At 36.8% G+C, this 20,738-nt stretch overlaps 2 protein-coding genes across 2 annotated transcripts; one reads left to right on the forward strand and one right to left on the reverse strand.

The window, feature by feature from the left end:
• Nucleotides 1–331: 331 nt before the first annotated feature.
• On the reverse strand, nt 332–16,337 carry LOC124449808 (putative sodium-coupled neutral amino acid transporter 10). Its single transcript, XM_047000713.1, has 14 exons — nt 15,882–16,337; nt 15,025–15,142; nt 14,822–14,867; nt 13,761–13,854; nt 12,706–12,846; nt 11,461–11,582; nt 10,573–10,675; nt 9,642–9,741; nt 8,273–8,358; nt 8,065–8,173; nt 5,976–6,091; nt 4,554–4,742; nt 1,464–3,881; nt 332–974 (listed from the first exon to the last, which is right to left on the reverse strand). Exons 1-13 carry the CDS (start codon nt 15,966–15,968, stop codon nt 3,336–3,338), a joined length of 1,857 nt encoding a protein of 618 aa, XP_046856669.1. The 5' UTR covers nt 15,969–16,337; the 3' UTR covers nt 332–974; nt 1,464–3,335.
• LOC124449284 (60S ribosomal protein L18-B-like) lies at nt 16,138–20,720 on the forward strand. The gene is made up of 5 exons (XM_047000219.1): nt 16,138–16,239; nt 16,590–16,676; nt 16,767–16,874; nt 17,958–18,180; nt 20,527–20,720. The coding sequence occupies exons 1-5, from the start codon at nt 16,138–16,140 to the stop codon at nt 20,670–20,672; spliced, it is 666 nt and encodes a 221-aa protein (XP_046856175.1). The 3' UTR covers nt 20,673–20,720.
• Nucleotides 20,721–20,738: the final 18 nt, after the last annotated feature.

Below are 20,738 nucleotides of genomic sequence, written 5' to 3' on the forward strand. Positions count from 1 at the left end.
GCGAACATTGTTTGGAAAAAATTAGTTGTGCAAACTGAATTGATTCAAACAAAGAATACGCCAAAATCACAATCAAAATTTTGTCTGAATCACAAAAAACTCGAAACCTTATATTCAATTTAATTACAGTCTAACATTAAGGCCTTTAAACTTTTTTAGTATTGCAGATAAAATTTTAAAGTGTCGATATTTTTACATAATTTTCGAAACTAACCATTTTTCAATTGCAACTGCTAATTTTTCAATAGGAACTGTCCATTTTGAAAATTGGATGACCTTACAATGTTCATCTGTTTTGCTCCAATCATTAAGAAATCAGTTTTACAAGAGGTCTTTTTTCAATGATGTAATTTAATTATGCGATAAATCGATCGAGAAAATTTCAACAACTGTTTCAAATATATCTATGTACAAACGCAACTGGAATATGTACAAAACTTTTAAATTCTTGATATTTGAGTAATATTTGCAAACGTCAATGTTCATATGCGGGATGACATTAGTAATAACTAGTATACTAAGTAATAACTAGTTACATTGACGTTTTTCTCGGTGAATTTGTGACTTTACAGCGTGATGAAGATGAATGAAAATATTTTATAAATACTTCCATGTTTTTATGACAAATGATTGGAAAATTGAGGTTGGAAGAAATAGCAGTGAGCGACGGGTTGACTTTGGTTAAAGCTGTTTTTTTATATACAGTTCATTATTTACAAGATTGATTAGTTTTCTAAACTTCAAGAACATGTACATTGACAATCGACAGCGGATAATAAAGTGTATTTTTTCCATGTACACCGGCGTCTACGTTTACCCCTGAGTGTCCTCCTATGATGCTTCCTGTTCCTACGTTTGCCTGTTTTTCTTTTCCGGCAATGTCGTACAGTGATGCCCTTAAACATGATTTTCGAGGGCTGGCAAGAGCATCTGGCGTCAACATTCGAGCAAGGGGAAGAACTACAAACGCCGATCTAAATCAAATAAAATAAGACATGTATTCTGACTTTTCTAAAAAATATCAACGTTGAAAATGTAACTTCTCGGAAAGTCCGTTGACTTAGCCACTATTGTAAGATACTCCTTTATTGAATGTTGATGGTCGACTAAAGTCAATTTTTGTAAACAACAAATTACCCATGATGCAAAGCTCCGTATGCACTTGATACAAGTGACTAAAATTTCGAGTGGACGGTTACAAAGGGATGAGACTGCTACAGTAATTTTAATACATTTATGTCAATTTTCGGGATCGTTATCAACTCTTGTGAAATGAACAGAGAGGTTCATTTCGTAGCGATTTAACTCACTAACATCCTGTATTCGAGACTTGGTAATTTTCACAGAACCTGTTTCGCCTTAATGTGTTTTCACGTGATCAAAACATCAATCGGGTGACGGCTTTTGTTGCAATTTTTAACTGCTTTAGCCGTGTGTCGTTATTTTTCACATGGTTTACTCACCCTAACACGTTTCGATGATGCACCTCTACCAATTCTTTGTGTCTCGTAACGTAGTACACATTTCTTCGCTTTTGCCTTCTTCAATTCTCGAATGAACGGAGCAAAATCTTGTTGGAAAAGCTTCAAGGATTTCTGTAACTCTGGAGCGTGATCACGATATATTCCATCAACTTCGCTTAGGTATTTACTCATGCTTACAGTTTTATTAACGTAGCTGTTTTCCAGTCTCCTTAGCTTCGCCGACAGCGACGATTTGGCGCGAAAAGATGGTATACTCCGATGTCTTTTTTGTTGAATTGTACATTCTGTAATTGCTAGTAAAGTGATAAGCAACGCGAAGACCATTTCTGGGATACTTCTTACCAGCTGTCTCTAACTATTTCTCTCAGTGCTCACTTTGTTTGAATGTTGGCTGTACGTTTTTTTCGATGGTATATATAAGCTGTGATGGCGGAAACGGGCACAGCATAAACACGTTTTCAGAGACAAAACATTTTCAGTGAAAAACAATTACTTCTTTCGCATGGTTTGAAATAACATCTCATGTAAATGGCCAAGAAGTTATTTTGAACAATTACAGCGTCGGAAGAGTTGCCATATTTGTCGTCAACAAGCGGACTAACGCAAATTACATTGTCATTTTTGCAAGTGCTCTGTTTATTTGTTTACGAATGGCGGCAACTAAAGCGAGGCTTTTACGTACAACTGACTAACAATAGTCTCTGTTTTGAAGTCAAATCCGTGTGAACTGCTGTATGATGAGCGTAATTTCCATGAGCAAACCTCCAAAAAGTGCTATTCAGTGACAGGATAGTTACCTAAAGGCCATGTAAGTGAAATATACATTTCAAAGCGTGAAAAGAACACATTATTCTGGGTTTTACAGAACACCACAAACACCATTATGCATACCCATCATACATTTTGATCCACCTTAACTATTCATTCACGATTTAAAGACCTTGACCACCCTGTAGTCATTGATTATAATATGCGCGGAATGCAATTAGATGTCTCGGAAGCACTTGTGTGCCAGGCTCTAATTAACGCTAATGAGATCCGTTTTCCTTTGATGAGAACAAAGACAAATGGGTTTTTTCCCGAATGTCCTACATCGCCATAACATGAAAGTTGATCAAGAGGAATTCTGACACTTATCATTTCCCATACAGACACAAATTACGCAACTCGAATCGAGTGGTTGGCTCGAAAACAAAAATTAAAAATTTCATGGGAAGCAATCAGTGAAAACGAGTTTGAAACTTAATCAGAACTTAACCTTTGTTTGTACGCAACTTGTATTGATATTTTCCCATTAAAGCGATCGCGTAAATACGCACTTCAAACATGCGCGCCATTGTAAAAAAAAACACTAAACATCAAACCGCGTCATTCAAATTTCAAACGTCCTTCTGTGAAAAACACTTTTCGCAACTTATTTCCACAATACATCGTAGGAAGCTAATTTGACTGAAATTCTATTTCCATAATAACATCATCTGTTTTCCTAATGAATAGCTTCGCCATAACAGATCACACAATACTTTGTTACAACCTTTTGGCTTTACAATTTGACGCTTGAAGCTTTAAACAATGAAGAACTCCTAGCCTCGCAGTTAGTCATCCGATTTGCCGATTAAGCGTTTGACTTTTATCATCGTTTGTTTTTGAACTGTTATAATTTTTTATTTACATTCATTTTCCTTTCCTCGTGTTGCTCTGACGTCAGTAAATTCTCCTATTGAGTTTCTATCTCGTCAATAAATTTCTTTTTTTGATACGAGCTTCACCTTTCAAAGCGTGCTTTTCGCTTTGCAAATTCGGGTCAATCGGCGCTTACAGCTCGTTCACAACGGAAGAGCGCCGTGATGTCTAGATATTGTTTACCTCTTTACCCACAACATCAGGCTCAACTGGTAAATCAGGTTTTGCTATCGCATCTATATTTTGACCTGCCTTTTCTTCGGGTTTTGCGGGTTGCACGGGTGGTGGATCATTTTCGTGCTGTTCTTCCCGATCAAGCGTTTTGTTGTGGGTGGAAAGCTTATCCGCGGGTTGTTCCTGAATCTTGGTAGATAAGTCTCTTTTATCACGAAGGTGTGATTCTGCGGGTTGTTCCTTGATCACGGGCAGCTCGTTTTCAGCAGGTAAATTTCGATCAGCAATTTTCAGGTCATCAAAAGGCTGCTCGGCATTGTCGGGTTGATCATTGTGAATGAGAGGCTGCCTTTTCTCCCGCAAGTGATTGCTTGCTGCTTTGTTTTGAGGAAGACCGCCTTCCTGCGGTAACACGGGCTCCTTTCTCGCTTCGTCAACAACTTCAGCTGATTTCTTTGGAGCATCTTCTTCGCTGTTGTCTGTCAACTTTCCTCTTCCCAGAATTTTCTCATCGGAATAATTTTTTCGTTTGTTTAAATCCTGAAACACATAAACCACGAAGTTGACAAATGTACATCATGAAAAAATCTTATCACATACTTATGTACTCGTGAAAAACAATCGCTAATTGTTCTCATCCAGAGTTAACCCTGATATTCTCACTCATGCTTTTCTACACTTGTAAAGGACTAATCCCAGATGCTCTTACTCCTCCCTCCCTACCCTTGTAAAGGCTCACCCCAAGATGTTCTCATTCATCCCAACCTACAATTCTAAAGGCTTACCCCAAGATATTCTCATTCATCCCAACCTACACTTCTAAAGGCTTACCCCAAGATGTTCTCATTCATCCCTCCCTACACTTCTAAAGGCTTACCCCAAGATGTTCTCATTCATCCCAACCTACAATTCTAAAGGCTTACCCCAAGATGTTCTCATTCATCCCAACCTACACTTCTAAAGGCTTAGCCCAAGATGTTCTCATTCATCCCAACCTACACTTCTAAAGGCTTAGCCCAAGATGTTCTCATTCATCCCAACCTACACCTCTAAATTCTTACCCCAAGATGTTCATCCCTACCCGTTCATCCCTACCCACACTCCTACAACAATACACGTGCTACAAGCGACAGACGCACCAAAACAATTTTTACTCGGATATTTTAAGAAACAACTACCGCTTTTTGATTGCCGGCTACGAAAGAAAATTACCAGAATATTCTCTGATCTTTCAAATGACTTCTCCAGTGTGAGATTTAGATTCGTTTCCAACCGCTTGATCATAGATCGATCTTGTTTTAACATAGAGACAATTTCATCTTCCTTTATTTGACTTTCTTTAACATTAAGAACTGAGAAAGTACTCAGGCACAACAAACAAACACCAACAACCAACAATACCTAAAGAAGAGAATGTCACTTTGTTGTGTATGATACTATTAAGAAATAAAGCAATTTGATAGGCCCAACATTGCGTAATGAAGCAATTTGATTGGCCCAACATTGAGTAATGAAGCAATCTGATTGGCCCAACTTTGAGTAATGAAGCAATTTGATTGGCCCAACTTTGAGTAATGAAGCAATTTGATTTGCCCAACATTGAGTAATGAAGCAATTTTATTGTCCCAACATTGAGTAATGAAGCAATTTTATTGACCCAACAATGAGTAATGAAGCAATTTTATTGACCCAACATTGAGTAATGAAGCAATTTTGTTGACCCAACATTGAGTAATGAAGCAATTTTGTTGACCCAACATTGAGTAATGAAGCAATTTTATTGACCCAACAATGAGTAATGAAGCAATTTTATTGACCCAACATTGAGTAATGAAGCAATTTTACTGACCCAACAATGAGTAATGAAGCAATTTTATTGACCCAACAATGAGTAATGAAGCAATGATCTACAATGTTGCACCAAAAAAAGATCTTTACAAATTAAGGTATTTTAGTAATTTCGATACCAGATCACTATCAGTCCTCGGATGCATAAAGTATTGTCAGCTACGTGGATAAATTACATGTCTTTGTAATTAGCACGAAAGCTTTTCTCCTTCTAGGAACTTAACAAAACTTCTCCCAGCAAAACATGACAGTAATGCACCAGTGGGATTAACATAGTGATCATGTATTGAAATGTCAAAATAGATTAATATGTAATTTTTCATACACCCAATACAACAGTACAGACGATGTCGAGATGACGTCGTCTAAATTTGCTGTCGTTTCAATACATATCCAAAAGCATATAGAGAGAACTTTTGAAAGTCAGACTGAAATAGAATGTATCTCAGGACTGGATGGAAACTTTGAAGATCTGAATTCACGCTATTTATTTGAAGTCTTGAGTCACTTGGACATCATGAAAACCTCGATATCTCGAGAATGAAAAGAGATTTACATAATCTGTATTAGAACGTCCACTGTCATTTTAAACAAATAAGATACAGTATCGCATAGCTCAGTTTTAAATGCTAACTCTATACTATTAGTATTGAAGTTAGCATTCCAGTTTATACTACAGTTCAACGTGTATCTTATGTAAGGCACACAGTTTCTGTTGAATACATTTCTATCTCCATGACATGTCCTGGTAGGTATACACAAGTTCGTGCTAAAAAAAAACTTTACCTTAGCCTCAAACTTCGAGCCATCGTCACCAGCAACTTTTAGGAAGATATAAGAAGGCAGTATGTACGTCAACATTGCTCCCATTGTCGCACCAACCAGAGCCATGACGAACTCAACTAAAAACCAGATTGTTCAAAGATTGTTTTTATCACGCAGTAATTCCCCCCCTGTAAAAACAACCAGAGCCATGACGAACTCAACTAAAAACCAGATTGTTCAAAGATTGTTGGTATCACGCAGTAATCCCCCCCGTAAAAACAACCATAGCCATGACAAACTCAACTAAAACCAGATTGTGCAAAGATTATTGATATCACGCAGTGATTCCTTCCCCGTGAAAACAACCAGAGCCATTACAAACTGAACTAAAAACCATATTGTTCTAAGATTGTTGGTATCACGCAGTACTCCCCCAGTAAAAACAACCAGAGCCATTACAAACTCAACTAAAACCATATTGTTCTAAGATTATTGATAGCACGCAGTAATCCCCTGTAAAACAACCAGAGACATGACGAACTGAACTAAAAACCAGATTGCAGGCATTTTTTAATCAGGCGATATTTCTGCCACCACCCTTTTAAACGTGGACTTGGGTAAACCTTATTTCACTGTACTGACTGCAAGCTGTTAATTAGTAAGAGCTGGTGAAAATCTTTATCAGCCAATTATTGCCCTTAAAAATTATTTGTAATAATTCACAATCCAGAATTTGGCGTTAGAGATACATTACAGTCAAAACACTGTCGGCGATCTGCATAAACCAAAACTTAAGAAAAAGGTTGTTGGCATTATTGCCAGTATCTTAGCTATCTCACAAAGTTTTATTCACAGACTAAACGATAAACGGACTATTTCATAAAGCTAGTTCAATAATTTGCATTAGTTAAAGAATAAGACCTAGCGTCATGTTTTGAGCGCCTAGAGTTTCTGTTTTTCTAGGGGAAATTTTGTGTAAATAGTGTACTCAACATCCCATAAGTTTCGTCTCGTGATTTCATTCATATTTCGTGAAATATTTTTTATGATATTCAATGAAACATACACACACAAAGATTCGATGTTAAGAGTTTCACTTTTTCTTTTATACCAACGTTTTACAAACGAAACTCTTCCTAAAATAGCTACAAAAGCTACCATTTTTGGTGACCCTTAAAATGGCGCCCAAGCAGACAATGGATGACCTTCAGACGCATTCTTTAAAATGTTCAAGAAGCTATCGAATGTTTACAAAGATTTGACTCCGATGGGCTTTTTTAGCGACACTGCTGTCAAACTGTATCGACAATCTTTACTGTAATCAGGGTTTCGTACAATAGGGAGCAATGGAATTTAAGCACATTTCAAGGACTTTTAAGGACTTTCAAGGACATATTTTGAAAAACTGAAGCATGAGTAAGACCTTGAACTTCGAAGCAAAACTAACTTGAAAAATATTGAACGTACAGTCAAAACTAAAGCCAAAGAGCTTTTTAATGAATCGAGTTTGTGACGCGAAAGCCGCCATATTTAGAAGCTTACTTCAAAGTTCTGAGTCTAAGGCTACAATTTGACCTCCAATTTTGAAAGAGGAAATTAAGTCCCGTTTCATACGTCGCATTTTACATGAGCCGAATAAATTACAGACAAAAGATAATGAGGCATTTTATCTTATTTTCTTTTGTCTTTAATGCATTTGGCTCATGTAAAATGCGACGTATGAAACGGGCCTACACTCTGAAATGGTTACAAAAACTCGATCGAAAAATTGGATTTCAAGGACTTTTTAACACACTTTATATATTCAAGGACTTCAAGCCCTTTGAATTATTCATTTTAAATTCAAAGACATTCAAGTTTTGTACAAGAGCTCTGTATTCTGTAACTTGAGTCGTTGACTCAAAAAACTATGAAAAATCTTAGATTACTCGAATCTCAATTGGCGTCTATAATTTTAGAACCTACCACTGGGAAATAAAACCCCACAAGTCAACGCTCCAATGACAATGAATCACGTGACTTTCATTTTAGAACCTACCACTGGGAAATAAACCCCACAAGTTAACACTCCAATGATAATGAAGCATGCGACTTTCATTTTAGAACTTACCACTGGGAAATAAAACCCCACAAGTCAACGCTCCAATGATAATTGAACACGTGATGAGCATGAAGCGATCCTCTGATATGAACGTGCCTCCCACGGAAATGGCATCATTCTGAAACATGGAGAATGGAGCGTTTCGTTAGTACCACTCCAGTGAACTGTGCCACTCTCGTGGGAAAGCAGGGAAATTAAAAGAAAAAATAAAACCGACCCTTCCTGCGGAAATCATGGAATTAATACTGGAACGACATGGAAACACCAACAATGGGAAACTCAACACAGTAGAAACGCAGAATCCTATAAAATGGCATCGATCGAATTATAATGTAAGGACAATAATTACTTTTAGTAACATGTTTGATTTTATATTTTGCCATCTCCTTCACGTGCGTAGCTAACCTCAATAATTCAGGGGGGAGGTTTAATATTCATATATGCATGTCTTAATCCGTTTGAAAACAATAGATTATGACATGCTTATATGAACTCATCGATGGCTTTTTCACAATAACAGTTCCCGTATGTCCATGGAAGTTTATCCCAATCAGTTTAATAGTAATTATTATATGGCAAGTGTCACTTCCGGCAAAATGGCGCGCTTTGATTGGCTCAGAAACATTTTTGCCGGTCTAATATTTTCCCGCAAGTCCAAAACGCGTACGTTTTACTGCCAAAAGTAAACAAACTTCGTAACCGCAAAACGCAAAATAAAAGAAACAAATAGCCATTTGCGAATATGAGTCGAAGGAAAAACACTCCAAAAACAGTTTAACTATCCAGACGATTTATTTTTAACTGACAAAAACTAGAAAAGTGAAAGTCAACCCGTAAAAAAACAGCAAGGACTAGAAAGAAAGCAAGCTTTGTTTAAGGTCAAATAATGCCTTATAATAAGCCTTTTAATAACCTCGCTTTCTCGGTCTTTACGGAGAAATATCAGACCTCTGTCTTTTTCTGCAAACCTCGCCCTACCACAATGCATTGCGTGTCGCCATTTTTTGGGTGTTGTAGTGATAATTCATTGCAGTGAACTGTAGTGTCCACTGGAACGCTAACAACGCCGCCATCTTTGAAGACGAAAATGAAGCTCATTTTCTTGAGTTTTTCAAATTTTCATAATAAAATTTTAGAAAATCAGCAACAATCTACAGTAAATAAATACTCACAAATTGCAATGAAAAGTTTTACCACACATAATTTGGTAATAAACCTAAAAACTTAGTTAAAAATACATCATAACAACTGGCTTTAAAATGGCATATAGAACTAGCATTAGAGTTAGCGTTCCAGTTTATATTCCAGTTCACTGATCTATAGTAGAAAACCATTGGCGAGCACAGCACTTGAAAGAGATCCACATCCATATGGACCTGTTTCCTTGATAGGCTCGAATGTCCATTTCAAATTCAAAAACACTGCAATATATTTCATAGGTCGAAAATTTCATCTTCATGGGTTTTTTGGACCTACAAGTAGGTGACATCGCTCCGGAAGTGACGTAAAACGGAGAAAAGGCAGTTCAACTTCTTAAACTTTTGATTGTTCGCTCAACATTACTCTGGCACATTAACATTATTTACCTAAGCGAATGAGCTCCGATAGGAAATCGTGTTTATAATTTTTCAATAAATCTCCTTCGACGCCTTTGTTGAAATATCGCACATAACCGGAGAAGCCAACCTATAAAATCATAGCATTGTTGTCACGTGGGCATCCCAAGCATCGAACGGTTTGAAAGGACTGGGTCGATAAATAGAGTATTGCTGTCACGTGGTAAACGCAATGATTGGCCGTTGAAAAGGACTGGGTCGACAAGTTTAGAAAACGTCAAATGAAGTTTAATTTTACGGAAGCGCGATTTTAAATGGTAAAAATCGAACAGTTTCTCAATTTTAGCACTTATATGTATTAAAAACTGGATAGGCAACCACGTATGAAAAATAGCTTAAAAATTGAAGCCGGATCTTGGCTCATTTGCATAGTTTTATCGGTTCTAATTTTCTATACTTTTGTATTACAAAGTTACACATATTGCATTTTTATTCCTTTAAGACATCACTACTGATACATAAAAATACTATGAAATGGAAAGACAGATCTGTAAAGTATTTAAATCATCAAAATATAGAAAGTGGGATTGAAAAAATATATACAAATAAGCCAACTTCCGGTTTCAACTTTTACACCAGATGCGTTATTCACCTTAACATACATACATATCAATGAGCGTCACACAGTCCCCACATTAACATCGCCGATAATTCCTACTCAACAGCACCCATACTGTAGAGTACAGCATGACTTTTTTCTATTGTCTTAAAGACATCGCTTCAATTCTGATGATGAAGAAATTTTTAACTCTAGGGACAATGGACAAGATTTTCTATATTTTTTTTCTAAGGGCAGTCGGTCGGTCGGTCGGTCGGTCAGTCAGTCAGTCAGCCAGTCAGTCAGTCAGTCAGTTACTAATGTTGTCATCCGCGTGCTTCATTTGCAAGAAGTCGGACTTACCAAGAATGAGAGAAAAAGCACAATATCCATTGCTCTATTGACAACATGCTCCATTTTCTTCACGGAGGGCTCGGGCAAAGCATCGTAAAGAACAAACAGAACCCTGTAGAGAATGTAACATAGCTTTGGTTTAAAGCTTTTTGACAGTAAACGGAGGGGGTGCTATGTCTTTTAAAGGGATGCAGAATACTAAAAAACTTTGCGTAGAATGTAGTATTGCTTTGGCTGAGACGAGTCAATACTGCACGCCTCCCCTACCAATGTACTTAAGCATGTTTATTCAAATCCAAATTCTATGTAAAAAAGATTGCAGGCATGACATTTGTAAAACAGGATTTTCAGGCATGACAGATGTGAAACTAGATTTGCAGGTGTGGCAGATGTGAAACTAGATTTGCAGGATTGACAGGTGTGAAACTAGATTTGCAGGCGTGGCAGATGTGAAACTAGATTTGCAGGATTGACAGATGTGAAACTAGATTTGCAGGCGTGGCAGATGTGAAACTAGATTTGTAGGATTGACAGATGTGAAACTAGATTTGCAGGATTGACAGATGTGAAACTAGATTGGCAGGCATGACAGATGTGAAACTAGATTTGCAGGATTGACAGGTGTGAAACTAGATTTGCAGGCATGACAGATGTGAAACTAGATTTGCAGGCGTGGCAGATGTGAAACTAGATTTGCAGGCTTGACAGATGTGAAACTAGACTTGCAGTCATGACAGGTGTGAGAAACTAGATTGGCAGGCGTGGCAGATGTGAAACTAGATTTGCAGTCATGACAGGTGTGAGAAACTAGATTGGCAGGCAAGACAGTTCCCGTCACCAGCGACAACTTGGTGGGTTCTCTTACGACATTATCACTCATTTACCACCAATACATACGTTTGACAAAGGAAGGAAATACCAAAGATTGGTAAACATTGTAGCACGCCCTCTGGCTTCCAGAAATTTAATCCCGTTAGCCAATCGCCCGCCAAAATTTGCGGCAATGTGTCGAGAAACAGCTAAAAATGAGGAAGGAATGAAATATTGGTTTGGTTTGCTACAGCTTAACGGCGAAAGAATAACACATCATCGCTATATGTAATGACAGTAGCGTAGCCAGCCTGACTTTAAACTTTTGCTATGTATACATATTTGTGTTCACTAAAATGACAGTAGCGTAGCCAGCCTGACTTTAAACTTTCGCTATGTATACATATTTGTGTTCACTAAAATGACAGTAGCGTAGCCAGCCTGACTTTAAACTTTCGCTATGTATATATATTTGTGTTCACTAAAATGACAGTAGCGTAGCCAGCCTGACTTTAAACTTTCGCTATGTATATATATTTGTGTTCACTAAAATGACAGTAGCGTAGCCAGCCTGACTTTAAACTTTCGCTATGTATATATATTTGTGTTCACTAAAATGACAGTAGCGTAGCCAGCCTGACTTTAAACTTTCGCTATGTATATATATTTGTGTTCACTAAAATGACAGTAGCGTAGCCAGCCTGACTTTAAACTTTCGCTATGTATATATATTTGTGTTCACTAAAATGACAGTAGCGTAGCCAGCCTGACTTTAAACTTTCGCTATGTATACATATTTGTGTTTACTAAAATGACAGTAGCGTAGCCAGCCTGACTTTTAACTTTCGCTATGTATATATATTTGTGTTCACTAACTGTTAGAAAAATAGATTTCTAAAGAAATGAATAATGGTAATCTTTCAGAATTTACATAGCGGGTGTAAATTTGTACACTACAGGTGTCGGTTGTACGAAGCCTGGATAGCGTTAACCATTTGATAGCAACTTTTTTTAAACTTTTACAAAACCTTTTAAAAACCAGAAAGTATAAGATTCGAACTGAACAATCACTGAAATAAAATATTGTTTCGAAGATTACAACATTTCATTGTCGTAAGAAAAATATAAACCCCTTTTTTACAAGTTTGAAGATTTTTGCTATCCGATGGATAATGTTATCTATGCTTCGTGCAACCGGCCCCAGATTGCGAATACGCCATTCATTTCTTTAGAAAAATAATTCTGTTCGTTGTTTTTCAGGGAATCAACATGAAAATACTTCCATCATGGGAGTAAAACACGGGCTTGCTTTGAATGGGATTTTTTATTCACCTGTAAAGCAAAGATTATATACATCGCTATGGCAATATTGCTGGCGTTGCTTAAACTGGTGATGTCTTTCACTAAAGACAACGGTAGAACAATGCATACACCAATGAGAACGATCAAAACGGTTCGAAGACCCCATGTGTTCTATAAAATCAGAAAATAAAAATGTTTTTTTACTTTAGTTTTTCTGGTGAATTCTTGGTGTCCATTTTACGTCACGGGCGCCATGTTGGTTCAATACAAAAGAATATTTTATTAATGCTATTAAGGGCACCAGCCGTGGTGGGCGAGCAACATTGTTGAATAATTCCCTGGAGGTTGGTTGGAATCCAAGAATTTCCAAAGTAGGACCTTACAGGCTACTGCAAGATTAGATCCTGCAAGATCCTGCAGGATCCTGGTCTAGCCTGCTCTAGAAGAAACCTTTAAGATTAGATCCTGTAAGATCCTGCAGGATCCTGGTCTAGCCTGCTCTAGAAGGAACCTTTAAGACTTGACTTGGCCTTTAGTGGCTGCATCATAAGAAATTAAACCAATTTCATCTCTTAAATTGTTCCAAACTGAATAGCTCTAACTATTATATATTACCTGTATGCAGCATATTGCCCTTTGCAAACCTTGAAGACATTTGTAAGAACTCCTCTAAGATTCTGCAAGATCCTGGTCTAGCCTGCTCTAGTAGGAACCATTAAGATTTGATCCTATCCAGCTCTGGCCTGCACGCAGTCAATACATAATAGCTTTAAGAAATAAAAGATGTTCACTGTGTTTGCACAGACTTATGAAAACCAAGGAGACCTTTGGGAGAACTCAAGAGCAGATCAGTGCTAGCCCTAGACCAAAGGTCGACAACCTCCCCGAGAGTTCTTACAAATGTCTTCAAGGTCTGCAAAGGGCAATATGCTGCATACAGGTAATATATAATAGTTAGAGCTATTCAGTTTGGAACAATTTAAGAGATGAAATTGGCTTAATTTCTTATGATGCAGCCACTAAAGGCCAAGTCAAGTGTTCATATTAACTATGACGAGATGGTAAACAAAAGAATCATGTCTTACATTCAAGCCCAATATACTTGATACAACTGGTGGGGCTACATCACCAATCACAACAAACCATGCTATGGCTGTACCCAATAGATAACCAATGAGGCTGAAAGGAAAGCACATTAAACAGTCTTAAATAAGCCATTTAGTTTGACTACACTAGTCTAGCTTTATTTATATGACCAGAGCTCTTTACATGATACATAATAAAGCTAAGACTAACCAGACAATTTACAGACAATAGACTTAACAGTGCGGTAATGAGAAAGTTTTAGGGAGGGCTGCAGTGCACATTTAAGAAAAACAGACTTGTATTTGTGATATTATTACCATTATAATTGATGTTAATGTTTTGTATGCAACCAATAACCTTGGTTCTGCCAGAGAAACAAACATGTCATTGAGTTCAATTGCAGCGGCATCTTTTTATGTTTGAATTTCAAAAGACAGTTTCAATTATTATCGATTACTTTTTTTTGTCACACTTTTAAAAAACAGACCTCATAGAATTATAAGGGGTGCACCACCCAGTGCTCCCTGGATATATAGGGGGGTGCACCCAGTACAACTAAGATGAAGAGGGGGTGCACCCAGAAGCCACAGGCTTGCTTTAATTCTTGACAATAGATAGCAAACAAATTCATCTGATGTTTTAGACTTATTTCAAATAGTTCATTGTTGTCATGTACAAAAATGCAGCAATTTACGACGCGATTGTTTGACCTGTTATTTTCTTTTCAGGTGAAGTGCATTAGTCCAACAAATTATTCCTAAGGAGCACAAAAGCCTGTGATGGTCATCCTTAGCTTTTGGTCAACTTAGCTTTTGGTGATATAAAGAAACCTCAGACCATCTTTACAACTTGATGATGTACAAAAACCTTGGTTATTCCTAAAACTTATCCCTTAATGACAAACAGAAGGTCCCCGGCCATTTCTACAACTGATTTCTCCAAAATATACAAACCAGTGTCATATATCATAAGTATTAACAAGTGGAGAAGCAGGGATATTAACCATCAGCTCAATATTACTTTGTACGAGCAAATATTTTCATGCCAAAGAAATACATACCTCATTTCAACAATTAATTTGCCCAAATCTCCCCCAACATGGAAACCTTATAAAAAAATTGGAACATTTTTCAAATCAATGCATTGATGTGTACCAACAGGACTGTACAATGATTCAAGTCAGAACCAGTACATTCATGTGCTTTAAGGGGTACTTTAATACAATACATGGACAATACCCAACATGACAAAACATACTCTCACCTAATGATTCAAAATCACGTTTTCGTGATATCTGTGAAGCTCTCAGCAAATAACTGCATGACTTTTTGGTTGCATACGAGGAAGCAAATAACAACAATGAACCCAATATCAGCCCACACTAAAAGGAATTTATATATATATAGTCATGTATACAACTTTTTACTCTAACTGTTGGGACTGGGAACTAATTAACCGGATGGTCACCAACACTTTAGCACTGTAGTGGCAGAATAATTGAATTCATTACATTTGGTTTGAAAACAAATTTTGAAACTAGTTAATTTCAAGAAAAGTTTACAGCATGACATATCTTAAGTGTGTCAAACAAATGCCCAAAAAAAAGGATTTGTCAGCTTTTTTTCCTAATGGTAAAATGTCTACTAGGCAAAAGGTGAAATGTTGTCTCATATGAAAATCCGAATTCATATTTTAAACTGTCAACGACTTTCAAACCCATAAAATTTCTTTCAAAGACTTTGCTGTGGTTTTCAGGAAAGAAAACTCGCAAAAAAAGTTCCAATCTAACATATTTTTCAAGCCGGATCCTTGCTTGCAACATAAACATAAGCATAAACTTTGTGTTTATTGAAAGTGAAAATACTAAAGGTAATGCTTATATTTACGTTCATGTCACAGGTGAGAGAACAGTCTTAAACCATTAAACTTCTATTCAAACAATCTGATGCAACAAATTGTTGCAAACTTGCAACAGCAAGAGTAGTAGAATACTTTTTATGACGTGTTACGGAAGTGAAAAAATTTAAAAGCTATATTATTAATGAAGAAATTCACAAAAGTAATCAAACATAAAATGGTAGTTTACAAAACCATAACAATTATTGAAATTCTTAACGAACCTGATGGAAGCAGTACGGAACAGCCAAAACCGTCACTCCAAAGGCAGTATTCACTAGATTTATAACAAATGGCAGTACGCTTGACATGTTTGCGTGGCACAGCAAACGATACCGCCGTTCAAATGTTCAATTTGAATAGCAGTTGCGGAATGAATATTTAATTTCTACTTTAGTGAACGTTAACAATAACAATTCTTTTCAAAACTATTTTTCAACATGAATTACATGACGTTTTTCCAGGAGATAAGCTGAGAGAATGAATTATGAGGAGAACGAAGACAGACTGAGGAATATGAGCTGGATGAATGAAACAATGTCCCCAAATCGTGATCAAGCCAATTCATATTACACATGTAATGTAAATAAATAATAAATGCATATAATTATTCATCGAAGCGACCGGTTTTCTCTATTTTCTCTGTGATTTCTAACCATTCGTAAATGCCTCCGCGTCAATTGTTCTGCGTGTACAATATGAGCCCGCGATATGAGGAACATTTGCTCGTGCCAAGCTCCATCTTTCCCTCTCTTCTTTTTCAAAATGGTGAGTGTATTTGGTCATTGTGTAGTGGAATTGAAATCCATCGATTTATACATCCATCTTTTGAGTTTGTGTCTTTGTTTGATTCTAAACTGAAACAATATAAGTGGTTTTATTTATTTATAGCAACATTTCTCGTTCTATCTGATTTTATTCCTTCCATTTAGGGAATAGACATAAAACACAAACACCAAAAGAAAAAGGGTCGCCGAGATCCGGTCTCGGAGAACATTTACCTTCGTTTGCTGGTGAAGGTAGCTATTTAAAACTCCTACAGTGATAATTGTATGTTTTTTGGTTTTCTGCCATTCACTTTAAAAATGTCTTTATGTCCTGTGAAATAGCTTTACAAATTCCTGGTCCGTCGCACAGACTCCAAGTTCAATAAGGTCGTTTTGAAGAGACTCTGCATGAGTAAAGTCAATCGTCCTCCTTTATCCATTGCACGATTGGTATGTATGGAAATAATATGATTTACAGTCATTTCTTTTCCTTGTTAAGTCGCCTGATGGTGGGGCAGCACTTGCATGGTCAGACACAATGTATTGGCAGGGCTTCATGTTAAACACGAAAGATGTAAGCCTTTCTATAGGGGTCCTGCGGCAATATTTGTCTTTGAAGGCTTGTACTTAAATCTTAGTATGCCACATTATGTTAAATTTCTTCACAAATTAGCAGTTCTAATGAAAAACACAGTCATAAATCATATGAATTTGTTCACGTTTAAAAATATTAATTTAGCAATTAGCGCTGTATAATAATTAACGTAATATTGATTTGATATACCTCTAAAGAAACACTTTTGTCAAAAAAATTGCACATCGTTTTTCTCAACTAATTTGCACACTGTAATATTATTAGAAACCAGAAAATTGTCCAGCAAAACTGAGTAAAAAGTGAAACTTTTGATATCATCATTCAAAAGACAATTACATATTTTATACTGTCACCATTTGAAATTAAGTTACTACTGTGCATTGTTCATTAAAACCTTAAAACCAAAATAAATTACAAAATGCAAAGGAACCTGTTACTTTCTCATGTCAACTCTGTTTCCCACATGTTTTCCTGTCCCCTGGTTGGTCATGTGTGGAATCAACTGTTGTAGTCATGTTTTACTTTTCCTTGGCAATATTTGGATGCATATTTATGAAGCTTGTTGATTATATAAGGAAGTAGGGTACAGCTATACAACTAGGATTATTAACTTACTTCACTTTATACAAAAATTCTGTATGAAGTTACATAATACTTTCATTTTGCAAGGTTCACTCAGCCTATAAATCTACAACAGCCCGAGTTCCTGGCACCTTTAGCTTGGACAATTATGCCCCCCTTGGAAAATCTGCACCCTTCCTGTGAAATGAGCATTGATCTGACTTTGCTAACTACATCTATATCTTTTATTTACATGCATGCTACTTGAATTAAGCGTTTAATATTGTTAATTGAAGAAGTTTTTCCTAAAGCTGGAGGTTGTAAATATGTTCGAAATATGTGTTCATTGCTCAATTGTTCTTCTGTTTACATTATAGATACGTAAAATGAAACCTTATGGGTTTGAGGGCAAGATAGCTGTTGTCGTGGGAACCATTACAGATGATAAAAGGATTTATGAGATCCCCAGGATAACTGTTTGTGCGTTACACATTACTGATGGAGCCCAAGCAAGGATCCTGAAAGCCGGAGGGGAGATTATAACTTTTGATCAGTTGGCTTTGAGAGCTCCTAAAGGACAGCATACGGTCTTGTTGCAAGGTATTTATTATGTTTTTACAATCTATGAGTGCATGCATCCAGCAAGGTCAGCTGTGACGGGCTACTTATAGAAGATATTTCGTGTGATAGCTCTAAAATGATGTTTGGTACACACAGTTTTAATGTGAAGTGAAGTATCCACTGTTGATCTTTAGTTGTAGTGAAGTATCCACTGTTGATCTTTAGTTGTAGTGAAGTATCCACTGTTGATCTTTAGTTGTAGTGAAGTGTCCACTGTTGATCTTTAGTTGTAGTGAAGTGTCCACTGTTGATCTTTAGTTGTAGTGAAGTATCCACTGTTGATCTTAAGTTGTAGTGAAGTATCCACTGTTGATCTTTAGTTGTAGTGAAGTGTCCACTGTTGATCTTAAGTTGTAGTGAAGTATCCACTGTTGATCTTTAGTTGTAGTGAAGTATCCACTGTTGATCTTTAGTTGTACATAGTGAAGTATCCACTGTTGATCTTTAGTTGTAGTGAAGTATCCACTGTTGATCTTTAGTTGTACATAGTGAAGTATCCACTGTTGATCTTTAGTTGTAGTGAAGTGTCCACTGTTGATCTTAAGTTGTAGTGAAGTATCCACTGTTGATCTTTAGTTGTAGTGAAGTATCCACTGTTGATCTTTAGTTGTACATAGTGAAGTATCCACTGTTGATCTTTAGTTGTAGTGAAGTGTCCACTGTTGATCTTAAGTTGTAGTGAAGTATCCACTGTTGATCTTTAGTTGTAGTGAAGTATCCACTGTTGATCTTTAGTTGTACATAGTGAAGTATCCACTGTTGATCTTTAGTTGTAGTGAAGTATCCACTGTTGATCTTTAGTTGTACATAGTGAAGTATCCACTGTTGATCTTTAGTTGTAGTGAAGTGTCCACTGTTGATCTTTAGTTGTAGTGAAGTATCCACTGTTGATCTTTAGTTGTAGTGAAGTATCCACTGTTGATCTTTAGTTGTAGGGAAGTATCCACTGTTGATCTTTAGTTGTACATAATGAAGTATCCACTGTTGATCTTTAGTTGTAGTGAAGTGTCCACTGTTGATCTTAAGTTGTAGTGAAGTGTCCACTGTTGATCTTTAGTTGTAGTGAAGTATCCACTGTTGATCTTTAGTTGTACATAGTGAAGTATCAACTGTTGATCTTTAGTTGTAGTGAAGTATCCACTGTTGATCTTTAGTTGTAGTGAAGTGTCCACTGTTGATCTTTAGTTGTACTGAAGTATCCACTGTTGATCTTTAGTTGTAGTTAAGTATCCACTGTTGATCTTTAGTTGTACATAGTGAAGTATCCACTGTTGATCTTTAGTTGTAGTGAAGTGTCCACTGTTGATCTTTAGTTGTAGTGAAGTATCCACTGTTGATCTTTAGTTGTACATAGTGAAGTATCCACTGTTGATCTTTAGTTGTAGTCTGTCTTGTGTGTTGTTGGACAGTATTTATTTAATTGAGAAATAAAAGATGTTTGTTGTGTTTTCACTGGCTTATGCATACCAAAAGAGACCTTTGGGAGAACTTATGAGCCCATCAGTTTAATCCTGACACCAACATTGAGGATTTGCACCTGCTTGAGAGTTCCCCTTGAGGTTTGCATAAGCCAGTGCAAACATGAAAAACAGATATATTTAAGACAAATTTGTTATTTTTTCATTTAACATGTATTGACGATTGATTTGCAAATTCTCTAATTTCATTGAATGAGCTCATATAGAGTCGTTAGAAACTTATTTACAAAGCATCATTGTTCTTGATTTTGGGAATGAAATTTAGGGCTGTGAAAACACCGGTTTTTCTGCTCCGGCAGGCTAAAAGAGCCGCAACTCCGGTGCGCAGCACTGGGAATGATGAATACTAACACGACGGTCTTCAGATTTATTAATGTTGACAATGTGTTTTCTGACCCAATAACTTCACTACAAAAATCTGACTTTGAATTGTGAAATAAAACGCATGGGCTGATTGTTTTAAATAAATTATGCGAGTAGAAAAATTGAAGCGTTTGTTTTAAATACATCTGTTTCGCGTTATTGTTATCTTGTAAAAGAAATATGAGATGTTTTCGTGTTTGCACAGGCTTATGCAAACCTCGGTGATGTTTGTGAAAACTCTCATTTTGCGAGAACGTTTAGTCTTGTACTTCCACTGACCTCAAAAAGGATTCCTCGGTTTTCATAAGCCTGTATGAACACAATAAACATGTTTTCTTTCTTAATTAAAAGATGTGAACTGTGTTTGCACAGGCTAATGCAAACTCAGCTATTATACAATAGCTGAGTCATACAGACCTGTCAGCCCACCCGTTGTAATTGTTGTTTTATTGCAATTACAAGTTATTATTACAATGATCTCCAGGTCCACGGAAGGCCCGTACGGCAGAAAGGTACTTTGGTCTGGCTCCTGGTGTTCCTCATAGCAAGACACGGGCCCGTGTTCGCGCTAGAGGACGCAAGTTTGAGCAAGCTCGCGGGCGCAGAAACAGCCGTGGATACAGAGCATAAATAACCAAGTTGCAAGCGAATGAAAATAAATGTTCCAAAAATCTTGAATTGCTGATGTGTCGTATT

Source organism: Xenia sp. Carnegie-2017, unplaced genomic scaffold (assembly GCF_021976095.1).
Source record: "Xenia sp. Carnegie-2017 unplaced genomic scaffold, XeniaSp_v1 HiC_scaffold_23, whole genome shotgun sequence".
Classification (NCBI taxonomy): Eukaryota; Metazoa; Cnidaria; class Anthozoa; order Malacalcyonacea; family Xeniidae; genus Xenia; species Xenia sp. Carnegie-2017.

Excerpts from the sequence above, each read along its gene's own strand:
- LOC124449808 (XM_047000713.1), bottom strand. The coding sequence starts at position 15,968 with ATGTCAAGCGTACTGCCATTTGTTATAAATCTAGTGAATACTGCCTTT. Across the intron at positions 15,143-15,881 it reads TTCCGTACTGCTTCCATCAG|TGTGGGCTGATATTGGGTTC; the intron begins GTTCGTTAAGAA and ends AATTCCTTTTAG. Across the intron at positions 10,676-11,460 it reads ATTTCCTTCCTTTGTCAAAC|GGTTCTGTTTGTTCTTTACG; the intron begins GTATGTATTGGT and ends CATTCTCTACAG.
- LOC124449284 (XM_047000219.1), top strand. The coding sequence starts at position 16,138 with ATGAATTATGAGGAGAACGAAGACAGACTGAGGAATATGAGCTGGATG. Across the intron at positions 16,677-16,766 it reads ACCTTCGTTTGCTGGTGAAG|CTTTACAAATTCCTGGTCCG; the intron begins GTAGCTATTTAA and ends CCTGTGAAATAG. Across the intron at positions 18,181-20,526 it reads GCATACGGTCTTGTTGCAAG|GTCCACGGAAGGCCCGTACG; the intron begins GTATTTATTATG and ends AATGATCTCCAG.